This window comes from Mus musculus, chromosome 17, assembly GCF_000001635.26.
Source record: "Mus musculus strain C57BL/6J chromosome 17, GRCm38.p6 C57BL/6J".
Taxonomy (NCBI): domain Eukaryota; kingdom Metazoa; phylum Chordata; class Mammalia; order Rodentia; family Muridae; genus Mus; species Mus musculus.
In genome coordinates this window covers 22,670,679-22,695,503 of record NC_000083.6, presented here as the reverse complement: position 1 = coordinate 22,695,503, position 24,825 = coordinate 22,670,679, and the positions used below count along the sequence as shown (strand labels likewise).

The following is a 24,825-nucleotide window of genomic DNA, read 5'->3' as shown; positions in this document are numbered from 1 at the left end:
GTATAAAGTTTTGGGTGCATGTGCAGAACAACAGGCCAGATTTAACAGACATATCCTGGCCAGTGACAGAACAGTGTCTACTTCACAGTTGGGGGCAGCTTCATTGAGAATGCATCCAGTTATGCTGGGATAGTGGACCTGGATTTTGCTGTTTGGATGACTGGTTTGCTGTTACAAACACCAGCATGAAAGGCTGAGCTGACAGCTTTAACTTAACCTTTGAAGTTGGCAGAAGGGACTATAGCGAACATTTATACTGTAAGCAGATATGCCTTTGCCGTGACTCATGTATATGGGTCCATATATCAAGAGAGAGGGTTATTGACTGCTGAAGAAAAGACCATCAAAAATGAGGAAAAAATACTTGCTTTGCTGGAGGCATTATGGCACCCTATCAAAGTGGTCATAATCTATTGCCCTGGGAATTAAAAAAAGAACATTAGGAAAGGCTCAAGAGAATGGAATAGCAGATAAAGCAGCAAGAAAGGCTGCTCAAGCATTCATCACCAACATCCTGGCATCCTTACCATCCCCAGTGCTCCCACTATCCCCAAATATGCTGCAGAGAACAAACAGGCTCAGGCCAGATTTCAAGTGACTAATAGGAGAAATGTATAGCTATACATTAGAGAGGGTTGTACCATGTTACATTAGAAGTTCGTTAAACAACCCATCCATCAGATTCATGAAGCTTGACACCTGGGTCACTGAAAAATTAAGGAACCTGCTCTGAGAGGCAAACTACAATATATTTAATATGGGAAAACTATTAGACTAGGCAATCTCAAATTGCTGTACCTGTCAGGCCATGAACCCCTCTGGCACCAATCAAGAAACTTCAGGAACCAGGATCTCAAGCCAATGGCAGAGAGCCCATTGGGAAATAGACTACAGAGAGGTAAAACCAGGGGCATGTCAATATAAATATCTGCTAGCTTTTATAGACAACTTTTCAGGATGAGTAGTAAGTAGCCTACTCTACAAAGAAGGAAAATTCCAGTGTAGTAGCAAATAATCTCCTGGAAGACATACCCAGCTATTGTTTGCCTCTCCAGCTTGGGTCTGACAATGGACCAGCCTTCATCTTCATCTGTCATCTTCATCTTTACCACAGGTTCTTGCAGCCAATTAGAAATTAGGTTTTATTATTTATATGTGTGTGTGTGTGTGTGTATTATATATATATATTTATGTATATATATACACACACAAGTATATATAAATACACACACACACACACACACACACACTCTTTCCTCAGAGTTCAGGGCAGTTAAAGAGGATGAATTTGACCCTGAAAAGAGGCTTTGACAAAATTAACCCTTGAAACTAGTGGTGACTGGGTATCTCTCCTACTTTATACCTTATATTAGGCCAGGAATACTCTGTATACCTTAGGTCTTATCCCCTTTGAGATTTTATATGGGTAACCCCCTTCCATACTGCCCAACCTTCAGTCTAACATTCTAGGTGAATATGACCAACATAAGTTCTTAAAATCCATGAAGGCTCTCCATAGAATTGGGGTTGTGAAAGGACAGGCTCTATCTACTGGGAAGCCCTGTTAAAATTGATTTCATCAAGCTAGTTAGAAGTGGAACACCCTCATGTCTTCCTTATCCATATTCATCTTGTCACTCCCTGACACTAAGCTTCACAGAAAGAGAGAAACAGGCCACAGGATGGGATACAGTTCGGGGATTGAGAGGATTGAAAAAAGTAGGAAGCTCTTATTGAGGAATTTTGTTTCTTATCCGACTACTTGTTGTTAGACAGGTTCCAGGGGTACCTATTGGACACAATAAAGATCAGGCAAGGCCAGATTACTGGCCCTTGCCCACATCTATTTTCATTCCTACCCTTACACCAAGAGGCAACTTCACTAACATTCTGGTCCAACAAAACCCCACTTCACCACTTGGATCAGAACCCCTACAACTGTTGAAAGCTTCTTCCCAGATATTTAACTCCTTTCCTCCAGATTTTACACAGGACTGTTGGTTATGCTTAAACACCCAGTCCCTACTACAAAGGAATAGCAGTCCCTGGAAACTATTTACAGACCACAAATAGTACTCAGTGTAAACAACAGTGATCAGAAAGAGGTAAGCTGACCTTACAGTCAGTAAAAGGTCAAGGTCTTTGTATTGGAAACAAGACACCCTCAGAACGTTCACACATCTGCAACTCCTTTCTAACGCCTGCCAATATAGAATATTTGTACCTACTTCCTTCAGAGAATGTTTGCTGGGGTTATACATTAGGACATGATCATTCCGTGCATTTATACTATAATCCTAGATATATCATCTGATTTTTATATCCTAGTACAGCTAGTTCCCCGAATAACTTACTATACAGGAGAAGCCATTCCTAATCAATTCGACTTCCCCAGCTGAACAGGTGAATAGGATTGCTGTAACTGCTGTGATGTTATACACACCAAAATATCCCTGCTTGGTATAGGAGTAGCTGGAACAGCTGGCACAAAGGCTTCGGCACAAATACTGCCAGGTAAGAATTACAGAACCTTACAAATTGCAATAGATAATGCTATAAGAGGTAATAGAAGGATTTATTAAAGTTCTACAAGACTCCCTTTCCTCTTAGCTGAAGTAATTTTACATAATAGAAGAGGTTTAGATTTGTTATTTCTTCAGCAAGGTGGTTTATGTGTAGCTCGAGGAGAAGAATGCTGTGTTTAGGCTGATCATTCAGTAGTCAGAGAAAATATGGCTCAGCTCAGAAAAATATTAAATGACAAGAAATTACAAAGAGACCAGTCTCAAGGATATTAGGAGTCCCCTTTTAACTGGTCCTCTTGGTTGACCACCCTTGTCTTAGCTTTGACTGGTCCATTTATCCTGATACAGGCCTATTGCGTCCCACTCAACCTGCAAGAAAGACGCAACAAACCGGAATCTTCCACGGCAAAAGCTTTGTTGCTTGCTTCTTCAGGAAGACCCTGAAACGGGAAAATGGTGCCGCTTATATAGCCCGCAGCGTGACGTTTCTGCACCTGGTATGGCGTGACCGCTCCTGATTCATTGCTCGCCCATCACCCCACTATTACGCCCCGAAAATGGGAGTGACTAGGAGTGAGTTCACTCTCGCACCTGCGTACAAGGCTTGTTTACTAGTTAGGCACAGTGGAGGCCAGCGCCATCTTATAATGGCGATTGCTTGCTCTCCACAGCGATTACTGGCGGCACGCACGCGATTGCTCGCGGCACGGCTCTCCACACAGGCCCTGGTTTATGGAACCTGTATAATCAATGCTTTCATCAAGTTTGTCAAAAACAGATTTCCACCATTCAAGCAATGATTCTTAAACAGCAATTCGAGATCCCAGAAGCATATAAAGGATTCAAGATGGCCTACTATTCAAAATGGGACCTTTTGCCTTTTTCATTTTGATTTCATTACATCAAGTATATTATGGTAATAACACCAGGAAGAGAAATTAAGGAAATTGTTAATTTAAATTTTTAGCAGAGTTACATTAAAAGGTTAAAAATCATGGGATTTTAAAGTCCATTTGCTTCCTAAGCTCTGGCAAGGTTCCTGCAGCCCAAAGAGAGATAAAAGTTCTCTCAGTCAAGCACTCTGCTGTTTCAAACTTCTGTTTTCCTGACACTGGCTTCAGACTAAACTAAACCATATGGGACACTGTTATTTTCTGTTATGTAAGTCTCTATATGAAGTATGAGTATGAAGTATGACCCAAAATTCTTTTTTGGGTCAAAGAATTTTATGCTATTACTAAACAAGTCTGTTATTACTTCTATTCAAAACTGTTTTTTTTTTTCTTTTATCGAAGTAGATTTTCTTATTAGATATTTTCTTTATTTACATTTCAAATGTTATCCCCTTTCCTAGTTTCCCCTCCGAAAACCCCCATCCACTTCCCTCTCCCCCTGCTCACCAACCCACCCATTCCCGGAATCAAAACTGATTTTTAAGGCTCAAACCTAACATGGATTGATAGTTCCACTAAAAACTGATGCAGTTAATTATAAGTTGAAGCTTTATTTAGTCTCCTGCTTTACATTTGCAAATTACAGTTTAGAATAGATGATGAAAATAAAGATTGTTTAAGTCAGAAAGACTAAGTAGATACTGGCCCTCAAACCAAACAGAGATCTGTTGCATATGGCATTTAACATGTTTAAACTTATTAACAGGAACTCCCAAATCTTAGCAATCACCCTACCTCCGAAAGTTCTCCAAGAAGAAAAGGGCACAGGAAAGGACACCGCCAGGAGTGTGATACCATAACCACTGGGTATAACTGCCTCAATGCCTAACCCACTGCCAGGGTCGTTTTAAGTAGAACCTGAAGTAAAAAGTTTTTGTTTGTTTGGAAAGTCAGTTATTTTAAATGATGTTTTGCTGGGGCACACAGGTGAAAGAATGTCTTGCGAAATCAGTCACAGATAAAATGATGTCTTGCTATAGTGGATACATGAAAGGATGAATGATGATGGAGTATAAATATGACCCCACAGACAGTTTATTACAATTTATACTTCAAGTTCTCTGATCACACTGAAAGCTTCTTGTAGCTTAAGAGATGGACAATAGGCAACTACCTCCTTAAATCAAGGTAGTCCAGTACTGTGTTAGTTTAATGGTTAATTTATTAGTTAAAACCACTAGTTCTCTTGTTTAAAAAGCAGACAGGTTTGCTTTGGGAGCAGGCCCCAAATTAAAATATAAATAGGATTCAGATATAGCATTTTCTGTCCCTTTATTTGCAATTCCTTTGCAATAACTGTTCTAACAACTGCTTGTATCTCTGATAAATGTTTCTCTCCTATATGAATTCTTTGATGACATCTAAGACAGGATTTCTGGGTAAAACATTTGTTCCATTCACCTCATCTGTAATGTTTCTCTCCTGTATGATTTTTCTGATGATTTCTAAGAAAGTATTTACTGGAAAAGCATTTGTCACATTCACTACATTTGTAAGGTTTCTCTCCTGTATGGATTCTTTGATGACTTCTAAGTTTGCCTTTCTCAGTAAAGCATTTGGCACATTCATTTGTAAGGTTTCTCACCTGTATGAATTCTCTGATGTCTTCTAAGAGCACCTTTGTAGGTAAAGCCTTTGTCACATTCACTACATTTATAAGGTTTCTCTGCTGTATGAATTCTCTGATGAACTGTAAGATGGTATTTCCGGGTAAAGAATTTGTCACATTCACTACATTTGTAAGGTTTCTCTCCTGTATGACTTCTCTGATGAACAGTAAGATGGTATTTCCGGGTAAAGAATTTCTCACATTCACTACATTTGTATGGTTTCTCTCCTGTATGAATTCTCTGATGAACTGTAAGATGGTATTTCCGGGTGAAACTTTTCTCACATTCACTACATTTGTAAGATTTCTCTTCTATATGGATTATTTGATGACTTATAAGTTTTCCTTTCTCAGTAAAGCATTTGGCACATTCATTACATTTGTAAGGTTTCTCACCTGTATGAATTCTCTGATGTCTTCTAAGAGCACCTTTGTAGGTAAAGTCTTTGTCACATTCACTACATTTGTAAGGTTTTTCTCCTGTATGAAATCTTGAATGGCTTCTAAGATTGTATTTCTTGGTAAAAGACATGCCACATTCACTATATTTGAAAGGTTTCTTAACAGTATGTATTCTTTGATGAACTGTAAGATGGTATTTCCGGGTAAAGAATTTCTCACATTCACTACATTTGTAAGGTTTTTCTCCTGTATGAATTCTCTGATGAACTGTAAGATGGTATTTCCGGGTAAAGCATTTCTCACATTCACTACATTTGTAAGGATTCTCTCCTGTATATGGTCTACAATAGTATACAGGTTGAAAGAATGTACAGGATGATATAAGTCCTTGATTACATTTGTAGGGTCTCTCTCCTCCAAGAATTTTCTGATGTTTTCTGAGACCTGAGTAGTAGATGAAGGATTTGTCACAATTACTGCCTTTGTAAGTGTTTGCTTCAGGGTAGATCCTGTAATGTCTTTCTAAACCTGATGCATGATAAAAGCACTTACCATATTCTGTACATTTGTAAGGATATTGTCCACAATGAATTTTGTAATGTAGTCTGAGCTTTGACAAATGCAGAAAGGATGTAGTACATTTTGTACATTTATAGGATGTCTCTCTATTATGAGCTGTCTGATGTCTACTGAGGCTTGAATATATCTTGAAACAATTCCCACATTTCCTAAAATTCTGTAGTTTCTTTCCAGTACTGTTAGTTTGTTTCAGCATGAGATTATGTTTAGAGTCATAGAGCTTTTCACACTCTGTAGTGTTCAGTTCTTTCTCTCCTATGTGGATTCTCTGATTCTGTCTAATGCTGGAACACACATTCAAACAGATCACACAGTCTTTAAATTTGCAAGGTTCATCTCCAGTCTTCCCAATTTTTTGTCTGTTTAGGTTTGATGTTTTAACAGATGCAACTTTATGTTTAGTTTTAAAATGTGTACCATGAGATGGTTCATGAATCATTTTGACAAGCTCGTTACATTTATATGACTTTTCATAGATATCCACATGCTCGTGGACAATATCATTCATGCCTTGATCCAAGACTTTCTTACATTTACGGTGATTCTCTAAAAAAAAAAGAAAGAAAGAAAGAAAGAAAAGAAAGTCAGTTAGAGTGATTAATGCATGTATTCTCTAGAAAAAAAAATTAATTAGGGGATGGGGATTAAAGCATGTGTAAGAGATTCAATAATCTTTGTTTCTCAAATTTTACAAAGAAAGGTAAATTAGCCATTCTCAAGGAATGAGGTCTTTTCTGTCTCACAATCACTAAATGGATGCTCAGAAGAACCTCAATTTTGGTCTATATCAAATGAATGGAAATTAAGAGCCTTCTAAATCTAACTTAAACTCTGTCCCTTACAAAAGGTAGGAAAAAGAGGTGATTAAGCAGTAAAGAACTTTAAGATAGGAACTATTTGAAGGATCATATAAACAAGGTCAGCTAGGAATTCATTATTTAACTCAAATTGACATGGAGCTCACCATATACTCTAGCTTCTACATCCAAAGTGCTAGGAAAAAAAATTATTCTATAACAGTACTAACGATAGAGAACATATGTCAAAGGATAAATAAATAAATAAATAACTCTCATATAACCAGATCCTTCTCTATTTGAAACCTTCTACATTTTTTTTTTTGAGACAGGGTTTCTCTGTGTAGCCCTGGCTGTCCTGGCACTCACTTTGTAGACCAGGCTGGCCTCGAACTCAGAAATCCGCCTGCCTCTGCCTCCCGAGTGCTGGGATTAAAGGCGTGTGCCACCACGCCCGGCGAAACCTTCTACAGTTTAATGCAATGGTAAAGATTTAAAATTCAACTTATTATATTTACAAAAATATATTTCACTTCTATGAATATGCACTATCCTTTGAATTTTGATGTATTGATTGAAAAGGGTTAGAAAGAGACTACACAGAATACAATACTGGTTATTAGTCCTGAAAATACAAAGAAATGTAAAGGAAACACCCTGAAAATATTATGTTGGTTACCAGAATTTTCTTTAGTCTTGGAGTCTATAGACATTTCTGAGAATTTCCTTCTACAAAGATATGTAAATTGAAAGGACTAATCTGGAGTTCTACAAGAAGAGTATTCTCACCCACAAAAGATAGATTATTGTAATTCTCCATCATGACATCTCTATACAATGACTTCTGATAACAGCTGAGGTATTCCCATTCCTCCACTGAGAACTCCACGGCCACATCCTTGAATGTTAACACTCCCTGTAATAGAAAATTACCAATTTACCTTGTGATGTTGGACAAAAATGTTTTCCCAGTTAAGAAAGACCTAAGGAATAATTTGTGATATGGATGAGTCATGGCAAATATTCAATTACAAAAGTTTTCTAGAAGGGCCATAGAGGTGTGTCGAAGTTATGCATCTTCTATAGATAATATAAAGAAGGACTTACTATGGTGTACATATTCATGTTTCTGCTCTTTAGGACTTTGCTGATGTTCTCTAAAACTGAAAAATAGACAAAGGATTTACCACCATCATTATATTTGAAAATTCTGTTTGCAGTTTGAATATTGTAATGTCTTTTAAAGTCCTCTAATATGTCATTGTTTGCCAGCACCATCATGGTAGTACACAATGGAATTTGAATCCCAATTCTGTGAGATCTAAAGCTCTCTTCTTATCTCAACATGCAGGAAGAATACAAAGCACATATGCATAGAGTCAGTAAAATGTACCAACATATATAAAACAAAACTGAAATTTACTTTTAATAAAAGATGCTGTTTATTTTCTATGTCTGTGAAACAGGATAACATAATAGTCTCACCATCAGTAAACTTTTAAAACATATATTGCTCACATTTGAGGTCTAGGTGCAGGGATAGACCTTGATGAATTAAACAAAATCCAAGTATCACACCACAAATGGTCAAGTTATGACGAGTAAAACTATGCTTCAAAATTCTACAATGTCAACCTTGCTCAAATATGGACACTTGATCAATCTTTTGTGCAGTTTTCTCTGACCAGACTCTCTTCTAACATTCTTAGTTGATATTCTGAGGCCTAGGAACAATCCTGCAAATATTCTAGAAAATAAGAGGTAAAACATGAAATGCAGAATTCTAGCTCTACTCTTTCATAAATTCTAGTCTTCCATATATTGCTCATTGATGTAGGTGTCCATGTATATGTAGATCCACATTCATAAGCTTGTTTCTGAAAACCTGATCATTCCTGAAATGCTATTTATATGGTACATAAGACCTTTCTTCTTCACTAATATAAAAGGACACATGTCTATTCGATGTTGAAATTAGATAAAAATGTATCCTTTGGGTGTCATTTACAATAGATTCCCTTCTAGAATTGCATGTTAAGTCTAAGGAAATTTATGTCTTAATATTACAATATAGAGGGAAAATATAATGGCACAAGGCTGTGCTATGGTAATTTTGATTATCAGAAATTAAACTGAAGATAAATCATAGAACATAAACCCTTGAGCTAACATTACCAGATGCAGATAATTAAAGTTTTTAATGGGTTCAATAAGAAATTCAATTTTCAAAGAAATGTGGACATGGGACTGACCTCAGACACATTTACCAGGGAATCAGTCATTCTTCTCGTTGCTCTTCTCTGAGTTTCTGTCTCAAGAATAAAGTCTAGAATTTGTGACAAAATTTCACATAAAGGTGTCAAAAATACAAAGCCAATATTAATAAAACTCTTTGTGGACAATGCTAAACCATATAAGAAGATGTCCCTGCTCCCAAACCAAAATGATATCAGGGATCTTGTCAATATTCCTACAGATAAAAGAACATGTAATGATATATTTAGTGTGGCAAGGAAAATAACTACAATCTGAGGTATTTTTCTACCTTCAGCAGGTATGAGGCACAAATATAGAATACATGATTATCTCCTGCAAAATATTAAGTACTCAGGGATATTAGTGTGAACTTATCTTCCAGGGACTGGAGTCACTGACAAATGGCTAATGGGTATCAAATTGAATGCCTAGCATAAAATGGAGTTTCATTAGTCATTACACTAGAATGCAATATCTGACCCTTTACATTAATTCATTCTACCTGATAGATAAGGATATCTATTTTCCATGTGTGTCCTGTTGACTTGGAGTACAGAATATACTGTATCTACCAAATATGATTTTACTTAAAATGATAAATTGTCACCAGATCTAGTTACATCCATTTTTATCATCATCTAAGAACATTTTACATTATTCCTGAGGCAAGATGAATTTTATAGTTTACTGCTCTGTTCAACATAGAACTGGTTTCTAAGTTTCATACAAATGTTTGTTTGAGAATACTGGTGACTTGAAATCCACACAAAAGCATTCATAGGTAAAATATTACAATTTAGTCCACATATGTTGTTAATGGAATATCCCCATGATAAATGTTCTAAGCCAGGGGATCTACACATTTCTAATTGTGTGATCTTTTAATGCAGTTCCTGGTACTCTTAAGTGGATGGATCTATACATGGCAGACCCACCTGGAAAATGATACAGCAGTATCTTGAGAAGTATGGAGACCACTTGTTGATTCTAAAAACTGATTTGGAGGCACTAATGTAGCATTAAAATACTCAAAGAGCTTTGTAGGCTGCTGGGCAAGAAAAACAAGATGATGACCCCTTGTGTTGCAATACCATCCTCTCAGATAATGTATGTCCACTAGTGTAATATTGCCAAGACTATTTTGTACATAACAGAAGCCCTTCTGGTTTGAACTGAGGTCAGCCCACAAAGAAATACATAGACTGCAATGGACAGTAGCCAGATATCAATGACTATAAGTATCAAAGGCCTGTGGGTGGAATCTGTGCCTATTCCTAATGCAGAAATATTGCAAATGCTCTATGTCTCTGTCTCACTGTCTCTCTATTTCTCTATTTCTCTCTCTCTCTCTCTCTCTGTATATATATATGTGTGTGTGTGTGTGTGTGTGTGTGTGTGTGTGTGTGTGTTGGCCTCAAACTCAGAAATCCGCCTGCCTCTGCCTTCCTAGTGCTGGGATTAAAGGTGTGTGCCACCACTGCCCAGTGACAAATACACTCTTATTTGAACTCCTGCTGGGAGTGCAAACTTGCAAACAGAAAAAAAAATCCCTTTGGTCCTTTGCAGAAACCACAAATGTACTAATCACACCAGCCTTTAGAACTAAGGTATACAAGATTATTCCAATAATTATAGATATATCAATGTAAGACAGAAAATATCTAGAGACTGACACAAGAAACATACTCATATGCATCCATCCATAAAAGGCCTTTGGAAAAATTAAATATTTGCTCACTATCAATATTTCCAAAATCTCAGAATAGGAGGAGCATACTTAATAAGAAGCTAGAATGCCAAATCTTAACATTTACAAAATAAGGACAACTGGGATGATACCAGTCTTCTCAGGAAAGAGTCATAGGTGTCCACTATATCCACAATAACTCAGGACAGTGGACCAATTCTTACCCAGGTTAAGAAGGAAAGAGAAAAGTCTCAGTTCAAAAGGGTAAGTAGATATTAGAGAACAACCTATTCGAAATTATAAGAAATAGAATTCCCAACTTCAAAAATTATAAAAATTCCATGAGAAAGGTCAGAGCTGATAATCCTTGAAATAAGCCATAAATCCCAAGCTCTTTATCACTTGGTGCTTTATATAGCACCAAAATGAGGGTGAATACACAGTAGACTACTAAGACTTACCATAGTATTTTTGAATATCAAACATGCCTTGTTCATTCCATCTCTAGAGAAAAAAGATGCTGTGCAAGATAGGAAGGGAGAAGAGGGATCAATGCCTCTTAGCCAAATGTGGACCCCCCAGTACCACATAGTCAGGCTGCCTGGTATGGTATATCTGTAAACTGATGTAGCATTGGACCACGATAGGTACCAGGGAAGTACTGTAATAGGTTGGTCAGCACCCTTGTGGTTCCCCTCTTTGCCTTAACTGTAATTGATATTCTGAATATGATAAATGACATCTGGCATATTTTGTTCATGAGAAAAAACTTTCTACATATGAGATTTTTCAGTAATCTGTATTACACATATTTAAGACAGTCAGAGTCTATATGACTTTGGATTTCTAGAATGTAAGGAAGGTTTAAAAGCAGGGGTGAAAGTATATAAAACACTCTGCTTTAGTGAGCAAACTGTACACATACATTGTCTGATCCTTTGTTTCAGCCTTGTACAAAAAAGTTTTTCTTGGATCAGAACTTGGTGGGTGCTTCCCTGGGTTCCAAAAACACTGCAGTAGTGTGAAAACAGTTTTCAATGCAATGAAATGCTTTCTGATTAAATTTTTGGTCAACTCCAGAGAACAAAATATGTAAAATTCACTGGAATCCTGGCCAAAGGTTAACAGATCATAGTAGGCCACTGACTCTTAACAGTTACATGGACAAATACTCACACTTCCTTTATCTAGTTATCTTCAAGGAATAACCTGGTACTGCTTTCAGCCTGTGTCAGAGAACATTCCAATGCAATGGGCAACATTTATTTCAAGGACTATTTCAAACAAAAAATATAAGTCCTTAGTTAAGATAATTAGAACTGAATTGATAATTAGAACACTGTAATGAATGTTAAGTGGCATTAGTGATATCTTATGAAATGCTGTGGGAAGTCATACACACATGCGTGTGTGTGCATACACACACACACACACACACACACACAGAGAGAGAGGGAGAGAGAGAGAGGGAGAGAGAGAGAGAATTGAAGAGAAAACCAAGCTCTTAAAAACAAGTGAACAATTCAACCTTCTAAGTTACAAACCTAGAAAATGCTTTAAGCAGGGCTGAGACTGAAGCAGGAAGCATTTACTCTAGTAATGTCTAAGGAATAGGCAGATTTAGCACAGGACTTTCCTTTCTCTTAAACAAATCTTATACTAATAGCACAAGAAGAAGGGTGTATCAAACACCAAGAAAAGTCATCATACAAACCTAGCTTTACCGCAATACCCAAAACTGTTTGGCCCAAACAAATATACGCAAAGAAAACAAATCACAGACAAGTTGCCAGGATGGTCACAGACAAAGAGATTGTCTCTAAATCACATGGGAAGAGAATATACGCTTACTTAATGCCAAGAATGTAAGACTCTTTCAGCACCAATGAATGACTCAATCTAAAGCACCAAATGTAAGACACACTTCTATAAGTCAGAAGAAACATGACCTTGCCAACAGATCCTTGAAAGGCTTGTGGCTGAGTATCACATTTGCTTGATGGACAAACTTTGAAGAATGGAGAGCAAGAGGCATATACCTCAGCACAATGAACGGAATGAGGCACAAACTGAACCTAAGAACACAAAAGGACAGCTGGAAGCGTTTCCCTCTAATCAGAACAGACTCAATACATTTCATCAGAAAGTCCACAGTTGGAGTACAGAGGAGATTTTTCAATGAGGCAATATGGGAAAATGTAAGAAAAGCAAGCGTGCTGCTTAATTAAGAATTAGAATTCTGCAAATTAAAGGTGTAAATATCCACCTTTGGACGGCTCACATCTGACAGCCCTCTTAATAAGTTATGCAACGGACTAAACAACTAAAGTTTACTCCCAGAGGTCTTTACAACATACAACCATGCAAACTCTGCTTGCTGCTTCAGCTCCCCTTGCCCTCAATCCACTGACATTGGAGACCCACATCTCACACCTGAACAGGAACTGGTGGAATGTGAGAAACTTGGAGCATCTCCCACCAAAGTAGCAGCATTTTCCTCTGACCTAAGGACCAATCATCTCCTTTTTTTTTTTTTTTTTTTTTTTAAATTTGCTTTACCTTCAGTTTGTGCCTTTAAAGGGTCAGCGACAGTTTGGGGAAAAAACTGACACCTCTCGATCCAAGTGACTCCCTGACATTGTCTAACTGTCCTCTACCTTCTTTCTGAACCGGTAGCCTGACTTGAGTGGAGGCAATAAACGTTTAGTCTCTCATAAAAATCCTGGTTACAAAACAATCATTCAAAACTCCCTAGAACTGTTGACAGTCTTTTAAATCTGCCAGCAGGCTCATTCTTGATAGGTCTTTTCAATAACTGAGCAGCAAATTGCCTCATGAATATTGAACACCAGTGGGGGCACTTCCTCTCTTTTCTATAATGGGGAATTCCAAATTGGTTAGTTACCTTAGAGCCTTACTTGAATGAAGAGGATTTAAAAATCTCCCAAAAGGAGAGCCTGGAATTCTGGAGTGAGATTCTTCAATTAACACCATAGGTCCTATGGGTATATATTTCCAACCTAAACCTCTTGACCCTTATTGAGTACCTGGTTTACAAAAAGGAAGTCCAGGAAGGCTATCTTGTGCCACTCTCCTTCCTCCCCATAATAGCTGACATTCAGCAGTGTTTAAGAAAACATCCCAAGCATCAGGATGACAAATTAGAGGAAGAATGTCAGGGAGATAAAGAGGAAGAATCAACTGAGTAGGACAACTCTGAGGACTGTCCAGTAGCTGACTTACCCATTTTATAAAAAACAACTGATCTAATCAGAAGTTACTCCCTAAAACATAACCCCCTTTCTCCCCTTAATCACTTATTCCATCTAAGAGCTTGCATTGGCTACAGAAGACAACGAACTACAAATCAGGACCAAGGCTCCTAAAGACACCCAGATAAACCCTCCACCATAGTCAGCACTACTACTTAGAGCACTGGCCCCCTGGCCATAAGCATCTCTGTAATATCAGAGGGGATAGAACAATTGTTCCCTACCCATTCAGCCTCAATGTCCCAGGCATCCAGAATCTCTACTCATTTGGACCTTTGTGGTTATGCTACATGTATCCAGACAACATCTCGTGATTTGGTATCCCCTCCCGGTAGCAGGCTTAAGAGAATTATGACAAGCCATTCATATGGATGTAATTCGTGCCCTTTGGACCAACTATATTTTGCAGAGTTTCAAAGCCAACCTTTTAACTACCCAAGACTAAAGAGATATATGCAGATCTAAACTCCCTGGTCCTCTGTGTGTACAGTGGGAAACTGTTTAGAGGTGAATGTCATATGCAGGCTAGGAAAAATGAATTACATAATGAACAAATCGAACCACAACAAGGGCACCCCACCCCCTCCCACATTAAGTTAATAAACTGGAATTATGGCCAGCTGTTTAGCCAGCATAACTTCACAGAGATTCAGCAGGCTTTACTCCCTACTGGCTGCTTTGAGCAGGTTCACTTATGTGTACTCCAGGCCTGGGACCATTTAACCCCCTTGTTCATAGAGCCTGGAGAGGCATCTTCACTAACCTTCCTAAAACAAACACCAACCGAAACTTTTCTGGACTTTATATTGAGGGTACAAGTCAGTTTAGATAGGAAAATACAGACCCTGCAGCAAAAGTTATGTACCTAAAAAAAATTTTATCTGGGAAGAAATGAACCTGGAGCACAGGCATGCTAGGGACTAGAAAATGAGCATTACAATAATTGGATCGTGGCTACCCACTACACTAGGACTGCCTCATTCTAGGCCTTGTCTCTCACCTAAGCCTTTGTAGCTGCAACATGGTCAAATCCAACATGTTTTAAATAGGGAAAGACCAGACACTGGATGGGATATTCCACTCCCAAAATGACACAGCTGCCCTTAAGCTTCCTAAATCCATCTGTCCCAACTACATAAAAGTATTGCATTGGAAAAAGGACTGCAAATCCAAAAAGAATAAAGAAGGAAAACCCTGCCACTTTTAAACTCCTTGCATGGCAATACTCAATTCCAGCAATAAGACAAAAAAACAGAAACAAAAACAACACTGGGTCACTAACATACCAGACAAAAAAAGCCTCAACTTTCAATAAAAATTGACAATAAAAGTTTTAAATGTCCAATAGACAAACACAGGCAGATAAGACTATCCTAAGATGAGATGAGGTTCCTGATGGGAGTAGGTAGTCTCTCCTGAGCATTTTTTGCCCAAGATTTTTATAAATGGGAAGATCCAGATGGTACAAAAGGGACCATTAGACCTCCAGTGGTTAATGTTACCACAATTTTGCTGGGTAGAGTTATATTTGAAGATTTAAATGTGGTCCTTGCCAGTGGAGAATGCCTCCAAATAAGAGGCAGTACCCAAAATATCAATATCAAAAGGACTCTCAATTCTATGAACTGATGTTAAATATCTTATTCCCTGACTGGAATAGATCAAGGATTCATCTGTTCATCTGGGTTGAACAGTGGCCTTAAAATAGGGAAAAATTAACAAATTTAAAACAATCAGTTAAACACCAATTAGATATGTGAACATCTGTCCCTCTAGTAGCCCTTGGAATACTTTGATTGATAGCCTGCCTTCCCTGATTTATTTCCATCAGTACAGAATGTAGGGTATCCAGAATTTGATGTCCTTTTAACTATATGACCGAGAATTCAATTTGTTCTTTTTAAAAATTGAAGTATCTTGCTTTGGGGCTATTTGAAGTTACCCTCTCCCAAAAAATTACTGTCAAAAAATTGACAGTGTCCTTTTCAATTTTATGAGGTCCATTGTTGATATTAGAGCATAAGACATTTGTGTTCTGATTTAGGTCCCACGTGCTACAATCCCAATCAGGCAGTCAAACCTACCTGTCAGTGTCATACTGGCAATCTTATTTTCTGGGTAACAGAAGGTTTTCTGGTGTAATCTAAGGCTAGCTGTACAGAAAGGAGAAAAGAAAAAAAAATCACGGCCTATACTGGGAACCTGGCCAAACGCCAATAATAAGGAATATCATAGGCCTTAGAAGGGAACCCATTACTGACACTTGCTACATGTTCTAAAGTCTCCGTTCACACCTATACCCTGATGCTGCTTTCAGTCCGGATCAAACAAATTTTAGTTTTAATGGGCAACAGTCATTTCAGAGACTCCAAACTAACCAAGTACTGAGAATAGCTGACTTCTTACAGTACAACCTATAACTGGAAATCCAAAATTACCACATATGATATTATTCTCAGTGAAATTTTATAGAATCAAGAACTAAAGAGGAACTGGCAAAAAACAATTGCATGTCCTCTTTGTACTGTCACTTGAGACCTACCCCACCCTTTGCTCAATCCTTGGCTACAGTCTCCTCTCTTCATCCTCCAAGGCTCTTAGTTCTCATTCACAGGTGAGCAGATCTGGCTGAGCAGTGGGAGACCTGCATGTGGGAAGGAGATTCTTCAGAAAGCACCTGGAACACTTCAGGGAACAAAAATGAAAGATGCTCACACTTGACAAAAGAATAAAAATGAAGGATAGAGAAAAATACCATAATAAATGTCTCTTTTTCTCTGAGGATTTCACTTTACTCTATGAGATGTTTGATTCATTCACAGAGAGTTCACGCACATGCATAGTTGTTTTCCCAGGAACTCTGAAGAAGAGCAAGGAAGACAAAAAAAAAGAAAAAGTTTCTGACACAGAATCCAGACTGTTGCACTTCTCCAAAAGGTTTCTGAAAAAAGCTCTGACTGCTGGGTCTAAGAATTCCCACTCCTACAAGAAATCCACAGTCACAAAACTCAATGTCAACAAATTATGAAATAAAAACACAGCAGTCTGGTCACAAGTGCATGGATACAGTGCTTTTCTTGAACCAAATACATTTTTCTGATGTAAGTGAACAATCATAATTATTCAAAACTGCCTTTTAATTTTGTTAACATATAGTAAGTTTTCTAGCTATAAAAAAATAGCTTGGCCAGATATTATCCTCTCACAGCATGTATACTGGGCTGGCCAAGACCTTATTAGGTCTCAAAGAAACTCCAGATAAATGGCTTACTCTAGTGCCCATTAATATATCTGATACATTATTTCTCCTACAGAGAAGTGAGCCAATTCAAGCCAGATTAGAATATAGTAAAGGCAGGTTTATTGGGAAGCTGGTCTTGGGCAAGTTCACTGGGACAAAGGATTGAGGCCATGAGAGTGCCCAATGCGAGGTGGGGGGGGGGAGTAAAAGGAGGGACACAGAGAGAAAAGAGAAGAGAAAGAGAGAAAGGGGGCGGAGATTGAACTAAATGTCTGGATTATGTAGGGAAAAGTCTCTGGGGGAAGAGCAACCAAGCTCAAGGGCTGGAAAGTTTGGGGCTGGGGGAGGGGGGAGGGGGGAGAGGAGGAGATGGAGGCAAGGGTTACCAGGTAGGGATTGAAAGATGCTGAAGAACCTGAAGGTCAGGTCTGCTTTGATATGTAAAATATTCACCTCAGTATATTTTCATGGGGTGCAAAATCAAATAATATCAAAGAGTACATCTTTGGCTATGTGCTTTCTTGGCTCCTACTTCTTCTCTTGCCTCTCCTCTTCCCTTCTCCTCCTTTCTCTCACAATCCACCTCCAAGTCCCCTCTCTATTCATGGCCAGATTCACGCTGGACCCTTCCTTTCTGATTCAACCAAAACTACACTGGTTCCTTAGAGATTACTATTGTCTACAAAGTTGAGGATCCCTATTTCCCAGGCCAAAGGGAATTCTCTTGAATAGTCAAATGGTGGTTCAGGGAAGTAAGAATGCATGGATGAAGTTGAATTTGAGCTTTGTAATTGCTGTAGCCAAGAGTGCCCCTTGTGCAAACTACACATACTGCAAATGACCTATGAGACAATGGAACAAATGGAAACCATATGATAAATGGAACAAATCACGATAAGCCCAAGTTCAATAGGATCTCCAACTTACCAACAATGATATATAGCCACAACAGAATTTTAAGAGAGGCGTCCATCCTTAAAAGCAGCTGCTGAAAAACACACCCCCTGCTCCTCTTCCACCCCTTTCTCAGCCTCTCAGCTCCTCTGACACAGGAGGTTCCAGGGCCCCTGGGCTTTGGTTCCTGCCTCTGCTCTGCTGACAGGTGACTCTTGTCTATGGTTAGGGAATGCAAGGCTCCCTCGGGTAGTGAAGGGATTGGTGGATTGTCCTGTCACTCTGACCTAGATCTTTGGAGCAGCTCTCCTAGAACTGCCCATCACAGCCAGGTTCCAGAAATATCAAAGCTCTAAACTCTTTCAGGCCAGGACATTCACTTCCTTAATCACCTTCACAGAGTCCATCTAGCTACTTTCTTTCCCCTTCACCCTCCTGGTGCTGATAATATTTCCACCCCCACTAGTCCTTCCCACTCAGAATCAGGCAGGCTGCCATATAGCCTCAGGCTGTTTGGACCTGCTGTGTACAGCCTCCTTACAAAATCATACTGACATTTTGAAATATAGAGAATTTCTTCTGTATATTCATAAAATGAGAAACAAAAGAGAATTTTAATAATTATGAGAGAAGGATAAACCCAAAGGGTGATTTCAAAATATATTAAAATTACGGCAGGGCAAAACATTGACAGCTGACAGGAAGACAGATGAAAGCAGATATTAATGGAAAGGAAATGTAGACTGAGTTTAATACTATGCAGAGATATTAAACAAATCTTTTCAAAAACCTGCTGGAATAATTTTAGGAAATGGAGAAATTAAGCATCCAAAGTAAAACAACTTAAAGGACCTAAGTGTGCCAAAACTGTAAGAGCAGGAAGAACCAAGAGGCATCAATTGTTCTGATCAAACATTACATTAGAGTTACAACAATGAAAATATTTAATATTGGTAAGAAGATATGATCAGTGATGTGAATGGGAGGGGGACAACATCCTCACATACAAACCAATTAAATTACATTTGCCTCTGTGTATCTATTCATACACAGAGTCCTCTAATACCTACACTGGGAATATTCTGACATTAGTCTCAGTACAGTTATTTAGAAACAACTGAAATGAAATACAATCTGTGGAAACCAATTCCATGTCCTCTTCCCACTGTCAGTTGAGCCTGCCCACGCCCAAGGCTTCCTCATTCTCTCTAACATGCCTGGATCCTTTGCTACACCTTCTTCTCTTCACCACCCAGGGCTCTTGGTTCAGACTCACAGGTGAGCAGGCCAGCCTGAGGAGTGGGACACCTGCATATGGCAAAGAGTCTTCAGAAAGCACCCAGAAATTTCCGTGCAACAAAAATATATGACGCCTCCAAACAGATAAATATGAGGAAGAGAGAAAATATCACAACTAAAACTGTCTCCTTTCCTGTAAGGATTTGAATGTACTCTGTAAGATGTGAGACTCACTCACACAGAGCTCAGACACAAGCAGAGTCATTCTCCCAGGAATCCTGGGGAGGAGCTGGGGAGACTGCAAGAAAACCATTGTCACCCACAGAAACCAGACTGTTGCACTTGTCCAAAGGGAGATCTCTGCAAAAAGCCCTGTCAGCAGGGTCTAGGCATTCCCAACTCCTCCTACGAGAAGTCCATGATCACAGCACTGTATGTTAACATACCATGAAATTAAAAACAAAACAACCAACCAAGCAACCAACCAACCAACCAAACAAACAAAACAAAACAAAAAACTGTTTGGCTATATGTGTAAGGGCAGAGGGCTTTTCTTCAAGCAATGAGCCAATTTGTGGTAAAGGTGATTATAATTATTTTAAACATCCTTTGTAAAACTTTATTTTAATCTACTGTGGGTTTTCTAATTCTACAAATAGTGTGGTCTGATACACTCACTTGGCAGTACTGTGTTTGTGTGGACCTAAGTATAGCATAAATACTCAGCATATGAAGACACGTTTCTGAATGTTTTACTTCCATCCTAAATTGCATACAACTCTGATTAAAAATTCATAGCCACTAAAAAGTCTGCCTATAAATGTTAATGTTTACATCAATAACTGTTACGCTAGATAAAGTACATTTTCTGGTTAAATAAAATCTATAGGCCGGGCGTGGTGACGCACAACTTTAATCCCAGTACTTGGGAGGCAGAGGCAAGTCAGTTTCTGAGTTCGAGGCCAGCCTGGTCTACAGAGTGAGTTCCAAGTCTACACAGAGAAACCCCTGTCTCAAAATAAAATAAAATAAAATAAAATAAAATAAAATAAAATAAAATAAAATAAAATAAAATAAAATAAACTCTGTAGTTTCCTCATATAATTATTATATACAAAAGTATGTCTGTGGATTCCTCTTAACCAAGACCAAAGGCAATTTTGTTGAATAAGCAATTAGTAAAAGAAGGGAATTAGAAGACATGAATGAATTAACGTTCCAGGAGATTTGCATACAAAGGCAAACAGCAGATAATGCAACTGCTCTACCAGATTTTTTTTTTTTTTACCAGTTATTTTATGACTGAATGTTCCGGAAGTGTAGGATAAATGGGGGGTGGGACGACAAAAAAATAACAAAACAAAAACCACAAAACACGATAAACCCCAGTTTTTAGGATTCCAACTTCCCGACAATGGTAGGATATCCACAACAGAATTGTGAGAGCACGTCCTTAAGAGCAGCTGGGGAAAACACCCGCCCTGTACCGATCCCGCCCGTTTCCCAGCCCCGCAACTCCTCTGACCTGGGAGGTTCCAGGGTCCCCGGGCTTATATTCCTGCAGCTGTGCTGCTGATGGCTCTCTCTCCCAGGGCCACAACCAGGGAACTGCATCTGAGGTGACTTTTCCGATCCAGAGAGAACTAGTACCTGTAGTTAGGGTTTAGGGACCACTCACTGAGCAAGAGGAATGGTGGATTTTCCTGTCACTCTGGCCTGGACCGTTGGAGCCCCTCTCCTAGACCCGCCCACCACAGCCCGGGTCCGGCCACGTGGTTCCCCTTTCCAGGCGTATTCTCTTTCTTAATTATTTTTGTACTATCCACTCACCCTTTTGTTTTTTTGTTTGTTTGTTTGTTTGGTTTTTGTTTTTGTTTTCTGCTGCCACTCTCTTGATCTGGTCCCTTATCTTATCCTCAACCTGCTCCAGGGAATTGGGTCCTTCCCACTCAGTCTCAGGCTGCCTGCCATACACCACCACCTGCCGGGCTGCCCTGGACCTGCTCTGCACAGCCTCCCCCCCCCCCCCCCCCCCCCCAAGCTTTCTGCCAGCCAGGCCAGAACTGAATCTGGTAAGATGTTCTACCCTGATGTGTGATAGTGAGCTCTTAAACCCTCAAATAATCGATAGGCAGCCTCACTTCTTATATTTGGAATACAAGCCTCCTGGGCTGAAAACACAACCAACAGCCTGAGTTCCGACTTCTTTTGTTCCATTTTAAATACATAACGCTAAAAATAAGTAAAAAAGGCTAGCTCCCTCCCAAAACCTGTCTCAAAACATACATAAAACACAAGAAGGACTAATGTTAATGTAGACTTAAAAAAAAATCGGGGGGGGGGGTGGAACTGAGAATGGTAAGAGGGGAGCTGTGCAAGCTCTCTGGGGAGCTCCAGGGACAAAGGTCACTCTGTAGAAAGAGCAAGCAGTAGATCAAGGCAGGTGGAAAGCATGGATAAAGTTAAATTCCAGGGACCTTGTTGTGTCTACAATAGCAAAGAAAGTAGATAATGCCAATGCTTTCCAAGAATATTTCTCTGTAGCCTAAAAACTATAATATGATTGGAAAGATCAGCACAAGACCCAGTTTGTGTAAGTGAAAATATAGTGATAGCACAACAGAATTTTGATAGCCAAGAAAAATAAAATGCTGTCATGAGTTTTTAATAGGTAAAATTCCAGGCATGGGGAATTCATGTTCAGGATCAGGATGGTAAAGAAAATGGGCATAGAAATGCATGAATTTTTAAGAAAAGGGGCATTAGTGCCTGGCACATCACATTATCACTCTTGTCTGTAATATATAAGCTGAAATTTGGCTAAGGAATGCATTGAATGTGTAGATTCCTTTTGGTGGGATAGCCAGTTTTACAATGTTAATCTTCCTGATCCATGAGCAGGGGAGATCATTTTACATTCTAATATCTTCAATTTTTTCTTCAAAGACTTGCTATTATTCAAGTCTTTGACTTGCTTCTGCAGTGTTGGGCAAAATATTTAATCCCAATCGTGATTCCTACCTGGCCTCTAATTCGTCAGTTCCCAGATAAAAGGCATATACAATTTTTATAATAAGCATGTATCAACACTAGAGCTGGGAAGATATCTGTCCTATATGCTGTGATAATGTCTATTTCACAGCTATTAATCCCATTTTATTTTGCCATGTTTCCTCTTGGATGCTTTTAACTCCAATTAGCCAGCCAATATACCCACTATTCTAAGACTTCTAATACCCATGATGGCTTCCTCAGCCTCCACCTTCTTTTTTTTTAACCATGGTTCTTCTTTGATTCCCCTCCCCACCCACCAAGCCTATCTCTCTTCTGCCCAGCTATTGGCTTAGGCACCTTTATTCTCCAGTCAGGGATAACTTGGGAGCAAGGTTTCAGAGCTTCCCTTGGGTAACTGCAGACTCTCTGATCCATAGAGGCAATGAGGTCTGGGCCGACTATTTAGCATTATAATATAAACAAAACACTAAACCTCAACAGCATGAAGTTAATACCAACATACTTTATATTTTTGAAGCTATTGTGATATGATTTTTCTGATTTATTCCCTTAGTCTGTTTTTCATGTATAGTAAGTCTATTGATTTTTGTGCATTAATTTTGTACTCAGCTATTTTGGGGAAAGGGCTTGTGGGTTATATAATTTCCCTGATAGAAAATTTTATGTCACATGTACATTATCATTTCATTTAGAAATAAGGGTATTTTGACTTCTTCCTTTCCAATGTAATTTGTAACTTCTTAATATCTTAATATCGTCTTACTGCTCTAGAAAACACTTCAATTATTTTATTAAATAGATATGGAGAGAGTGGATGTCCTCAGTTTGTTCCTAATTTTAGTGGAATTGCTTTGAGTTTCTTTCCATTTAACTTGATCATCGATCTAGGCTTGATGTAAGCTGCCTGTATTGTGTTTAGGTATTTCCCTCATATCATTTATCTGTACAGGACTTTTACAGAGAAGGAATGCCCAATTTTGTCAAAGGCCATTTCTGCAGGTAGTGAGATGACCATGTCTTTTTTTTTTCCAGATTGTAGTATAGTGAGTTATATTTATTAATTTTTTATACTTTTAAATTTTTTATTAGATATTTCTTTACTCACATTGCAAATTTTATCCCTTTCCACATTTCCACTCTGAACCCACCCCCCCCCCCCAACCCATTCCCCCCATTGCTCACTGACCCACCCAATCCCACTTCCCTGTCCTGGCATTCCCTACATTGGGGCCTCAGGCCTTCACAAGAAGGGCCTCTCCTCTTGCTGATGATCCCAAAAGGCCATCCTCTGCTACATATGCAACTGGAGACATGGGTCCCTCCATGTGTATCCTTTGGTTGGTGGTTTAGTCTCTGGGAGTTCTAGAGGAAAAGGTTGGTTCATATTGTTCCTCCTACAGAACTACAAAACCCTTCAGCTCCTTGTGTCCTTTCTCTAGCTTCTCCACTGGGGACCCTGTGCTCAATCCAATGGATGGCTGTGAACACCCACTTCTGTATTTGTCAGAGCCTCTCAGGAGAGAGCTATATTAGGCTCCTGTCAGTAAGCTCTTGTTGACATCCACAATAGTGTCTGGGTTTGGTAAGGATATATGGGATGGATCCCCAGGTGGGACAGTCACTGGATGGCCTTTCTTTCAGTCTTTGCTCCAAATTTTGTCTCTGTATTTCCATCAATGAGTATTTTGTTCCCACTTCTAAGAAGGACTGAAGTATCCAAATTGTGGTATTCTTTCTTCATGAACTTCATGTGGTCTGTTAATTGTATCTTGGGTATTCCGAACTTCTGGGCTAATATCCACTCATCAGTGAGTACATACCATGTGTGTTCTTTTATTATTGGTTTACCTCAGTCAGAATGATATTTTCTAGTTCCATCCATTTGCCTAATAACTCCATGAATCATTGTTTTTAATAGCTGAGTAGTACTCCGTTGTGTAAATGTACCACATTTTCTGTATCCATTCCTCTGTTGAAGGACATCTGGGTTCTTTCCAACTTCTGGATATTATAAGTAAGGCTGCTATGAACAGAGTGGAGCATGTGTTCTTATTACATGTTGAAGCATCTTCTAGGTATATGCCCAGGAGTGGTTTAGCTGGGTCCTCAGGTAAAACTATGTCCAATTTTCTTTTTTTTTTTTTTCTGGCTGGGTGTTAAAGAAAAATGTCTTTTATTTTATTCAGTTATTTTATTTTGTGCTTATGTGCAGAATGTTTTGCCTGTATGCATTTATGTGCTCCACATGCATTCCTGGTGTCTTTGGAGGCCATAAGAGCTGAAAGGATCCCCTGGGACTGGAGTCTTAGATGATTGTGAACTGTGAGATGCCATGTGGGTGACTGGATTGAACCCA

The 24,825-nt window shown here is 38.9% G+C and overlaps 1 protein-coding gene across 3 annotated transcripts; it reads right to left on the bottom strand.

Moving 5' to 3' along the window:
* Positions 1-4,013: 4,013 nt before the first annotated feature.
* Positions 4,014-21,197, bottom strand: Gm9805 (predicted gene 9805). 3 transcript variants are annotated; one of them, NM_001377043.1, is made up of 5 exons: positions 20,980-21,137; positions 9,118-9,191; positions 7,973-8,028; positions 7,655-7,781; positions 4,014-6,614 (listed from the first exon to the last, which is right to left on the bottom strand). In NM_001377043.1, exons 3-5 carry the CDS (start codon positions 7,988-7,990, stop codon positions 5,044-5,046), a joined length of 1,716 nt encoding a protein of 571 aa, NP_001363972.1. In that variant the 5' UTR covers positions 7,991-8,028; positions 9,118-9,191; positions 20,980-21,137; the 3' UTR covers positions 4,014-5,043. The 3 variants fall into 3 exon arrangements, with proteins under 3 accessions (NP_001363972.1, NP_001349050.1, XP_030105265.1); NM_001362121.2 differs by having other exon boundaries at positions 9,118-9,173; XM_030249405.1 differs by lacking the exon at positions 9,118-9,191 and having other exon boundaries at positions 4,463-6,614; positions 20,980-21,197.
* Between the last annotated feature and the right edge of the window lie 3,628 nt (positions 21,198-24,825).